Source organism: Carlito syrichta, unplaced genomic scaffold (assembly GCF_000164805.1).
Source record: "Carlito syrichta isolate Samal-C Ts95f unplaced genomic scaffold, Tarsius_syrichta-2.0.1 Scaffold130411, whole genome shotgun sequence".
In the NCBI taxonomy this organism is placed as follows: domain Eukaryota; kingdom Metazoa; phylum Chordata; class Mammalia; order Primates; family Tarsiidae; genus Carlito; species Carlito syrichta.
In genome coordinates, this window is record NW_007074507.1 from 190,226 (window position 1) to 193,353 (window position 3,128).

The window sequence follows — 3,128 nt, forward strand, 5'->3', positions numbered from 1 at the left end:
AGAGACAGGGTCTCGGTCTGTTGCCCAGGCTGGAGTGCAGTGGTGCGACTTTAGGTCACTGAAGCCTTGAACTCCTGAGTTCCTTGGCCTTCCGAGTAGCTGGGATTATAGGCATGCACCATCACACCAAGCTAATTTTTATTTTTATTTATTGGGTCAGAGTTTCACTCTGTCGCCCAGGCTGGAATGCAGTGGCACAATCCTGACTCACCCCAGCCTTGACATTCTGGACTCAGGTGACCCTTCTGCCTAAGTTTCCTGAGTAGCTGGTGTTACGGATGCACACCAGCATGCCCATTTAACTTTTTTATTTTTTTCAGAGACAAGGTCTCGTTATGTTACCCAGACAACCCTTGAACTCTTGGCCTGGCCTCAAGCAATCCTTCCACTTAGCCTCCCAAAATAATGGACTTATAGGCATGACCCACCAGCCAGGCTAAATTCAAACAACAAAAATTTTTTTTGTAGACATGGTATCTCACTGTTGTCCAGGCTGGAGTGCATGATCATAGCTTACTGCAGCCTTGAATTCTTGTGCTCAAGTCATCCTTTCGCCTCAGCTTCCTGAGTAGCTGGGACTACAGGCGCATGCCACCACACCCAGTTAATTCTTTTTAAGAGACCTGGTCTCACTATGTTGCCCAGGCTGGTCTCAAACTACTGGCTTCAAGTAATCCTCCCGCCTCAGTCTCCCAAAGCGTTGGGATATCCTGACCTTTTTCTGAACTTGAATTCCCTCATCTCTAAAATGGGGATAAAAATTATTTCTTATAAATGTGGTAAGAAATAAAATTACATTTAAAGTTCTTGACAAATGTAGGTATTTGATAAATATAAATTCCTTTTCAGCTAAAACTTAGTATTAAGTTATTAAAATATTAAGTTAAATATTAAGTTATTAAAAATGTATAGAGTACCTGTGCCTACTATGAGGCAGGCACTGCTGGGGGTGGGGATATAATGATAAATGAGACAAAACGTTCCTCTTCTCAAAGACTTTTACAATCCAATCTAATCATTCAATAAACTAGTCAGTTAATTAAGATACATTCAATCCAGTCAATCCAAATTATCTGCTAGAACTCATGCTGGGCATTGGGGTGGGAGAGAGAACACAAAAACGAATAAAATGAATAAAGTTGCCATTCTGAATAAATAGGAGCCTACTCTAATTGGACATGAAATATGCATTTTACACTGAAATTTCATTTCCTTGCCAATAGCTTCAAAAAGTCAGACACTCTCTTGCTTGAGCCTGCTCCTAATTCTCTGGACTGTACTGCCTCTCCTGCTTAATAAATCTATTTTCAAATTTTTTAAAAAGGTAAGAACCACAATTTTCGCCTTAATTAGACAGTTTCTCAAGTATCTTAGCTGTTCAGTGATCTGGTTACATTTATCCCAAAATACAGCTGATAAAAATACAGTCACGAGGATAGAGGAGGCCAGAGCGGTGGTGGCCACTGCCGGGGAGGCCGAACTGAACTGCTCCTGCCTCAGCATGTAGATAGTTGAAGTCTTTTAAAATTAAAATCGTTCCTAGTACAGCTTTGCAAGTAATAGGCTTTCAAAAGTTGTCTGTTCATTTCTTTATCGACCCCACATTTTTTTCTACTTCCTTTCCTCTATTCTTTTAAAAAATTTATTCCTTCCTTTCCTTTATTCTATATAATGTAGAGTTTCTATTCTAAGTATTTTTTCAAAACGTTCTACCAGGTAGCCTCATTTGCAATGATTAAAGTTATCTTTCCCTCCTAACTTCACTGGTTTGTAGTCTTAACTCTATTTCTGAATCATGTTTGAGTTCTTTTTCTCATTTTATATTACATTCCTGTCACTTTTTTAAAATTACAGATACATTTTTAAAGCATAAAACTAACTTATTTTAAATATTCGCAATTTTCACATATTAGGGCTACTGCCAGAAAGTTAATGTAATCCAAAATAAGATCTATTTTTAAAAGGATCCTGCTTTCAAAATAGATGACATTCTCATCGGATTTAAAAAACATTCCATCTTTGGGTTAAACTGGCAGTGTGTCCCGTGACTTTAATCAGAAATTATAGTTTGGCTGCAAGATAAAGAGGCATAAAGTTTCTCATACAAATAACTGGCCAGAAAAAAATTACTTTCCTCTCCTTTCTAAGGAGGAAAGCAATTGAATGTCATTGTAATACACAACCATTTATCTTTCTTTTTTTTTTATCATTTATCTTTCTTATGCATACGCTTTGGGAGAAAAAAAAAGCTTTGTACTTTTCTCATTTCTATTCATGCCTTTTCAAAATTACAAAAAGTAATTTCGGAAAATATTAAGTTTGGGCAGGGCTGAAAATAGGTTAATTATAATTACTAAATTTGTGCCAGAGTCGGGACTTTCCCAGTTAAATTGTAGTTTTAACCTGCAGCAAAATCTCATTGCTTCCTAAATTCTTAAACTGATCAATTATTTAAGCAATCTCGGATCAAGGAACGACCTTCATCACACCCAAATCCGTTTCTAGTCACAACTAATTAAAATAAGCAAAATGTCCTTTCTTGGTATACATTTCTTCTATCGAGCTTTTTAAGATATTTTTTTAAGCAGGGCGGGTACTAGCCATTCTTTATGAAGGGGTGACTGAAATCACCCCTTGTCTAAATAGACACAAGTCTATTTAGCAGCGCTGCCCGAGTCAGGATCCAGGGTTCCGATTTCCAGTCCAGCGGCCTGCATACTTGCAAGTCGGCTTTGTTAATCCCCGGGCTTTAATTCCTGGGGTTTTCTGGCTGGGTTCCTGTGTCCTCACGGAATCCTGCAGACGAGAGGCCCCTCTCCTAAAGTGAAAAACAAGTGGGCGTGCCCCGTGACGCGCGAACTTCCAGGCCAAATAAATAACCAAACAGTCTCTGGGCTGTTGACCGAGGTTGTCTTGGAGCCCCGGAACAGGTCACCGGGCTCCACCGACTATAAAGCGCGAGCGCCAAAATCCGGCCTCGCTCAGAGGACGAATGGGCGGCCTCCGGCGCAGTCCCCGCGCAGCTCTCGCCCTTCGGCGCCACGCGCCCCCTGAGGCGCAGCCTGCCCCACAGCGGCGCGCGCACCCAAGGCCTGGCTTCCCGTGACCCGGCCGGGGCGCGCAGGGTT

The 3,128-nt window shown here is 41.0% G+C and overlaps 1 protein-coding gene across 1 annotated transcript in view; it reads left to right on the forward strand.

Annotated features, from left to right (window-relative positions):
• Positions 1-1,210: 1,210 nt before the first annotated feature.
• The window catches only part of LRRC58 (leucine rich repeat containing 58), a gene marked incomplete at its 5' end in the record, with an annotated part of 20,186 nt that continues 18,268 nt past the window's right edge, over positions 1,211-3,128 (forward strand). Inside the window, 1 exon segment of the mRNA XM_008048997.1 lies at positions 1,211-1,516. Within this exon segment, the coding sequence (XP_008047188.1) occupies positions 1,211-1,516 (306 nt within the window).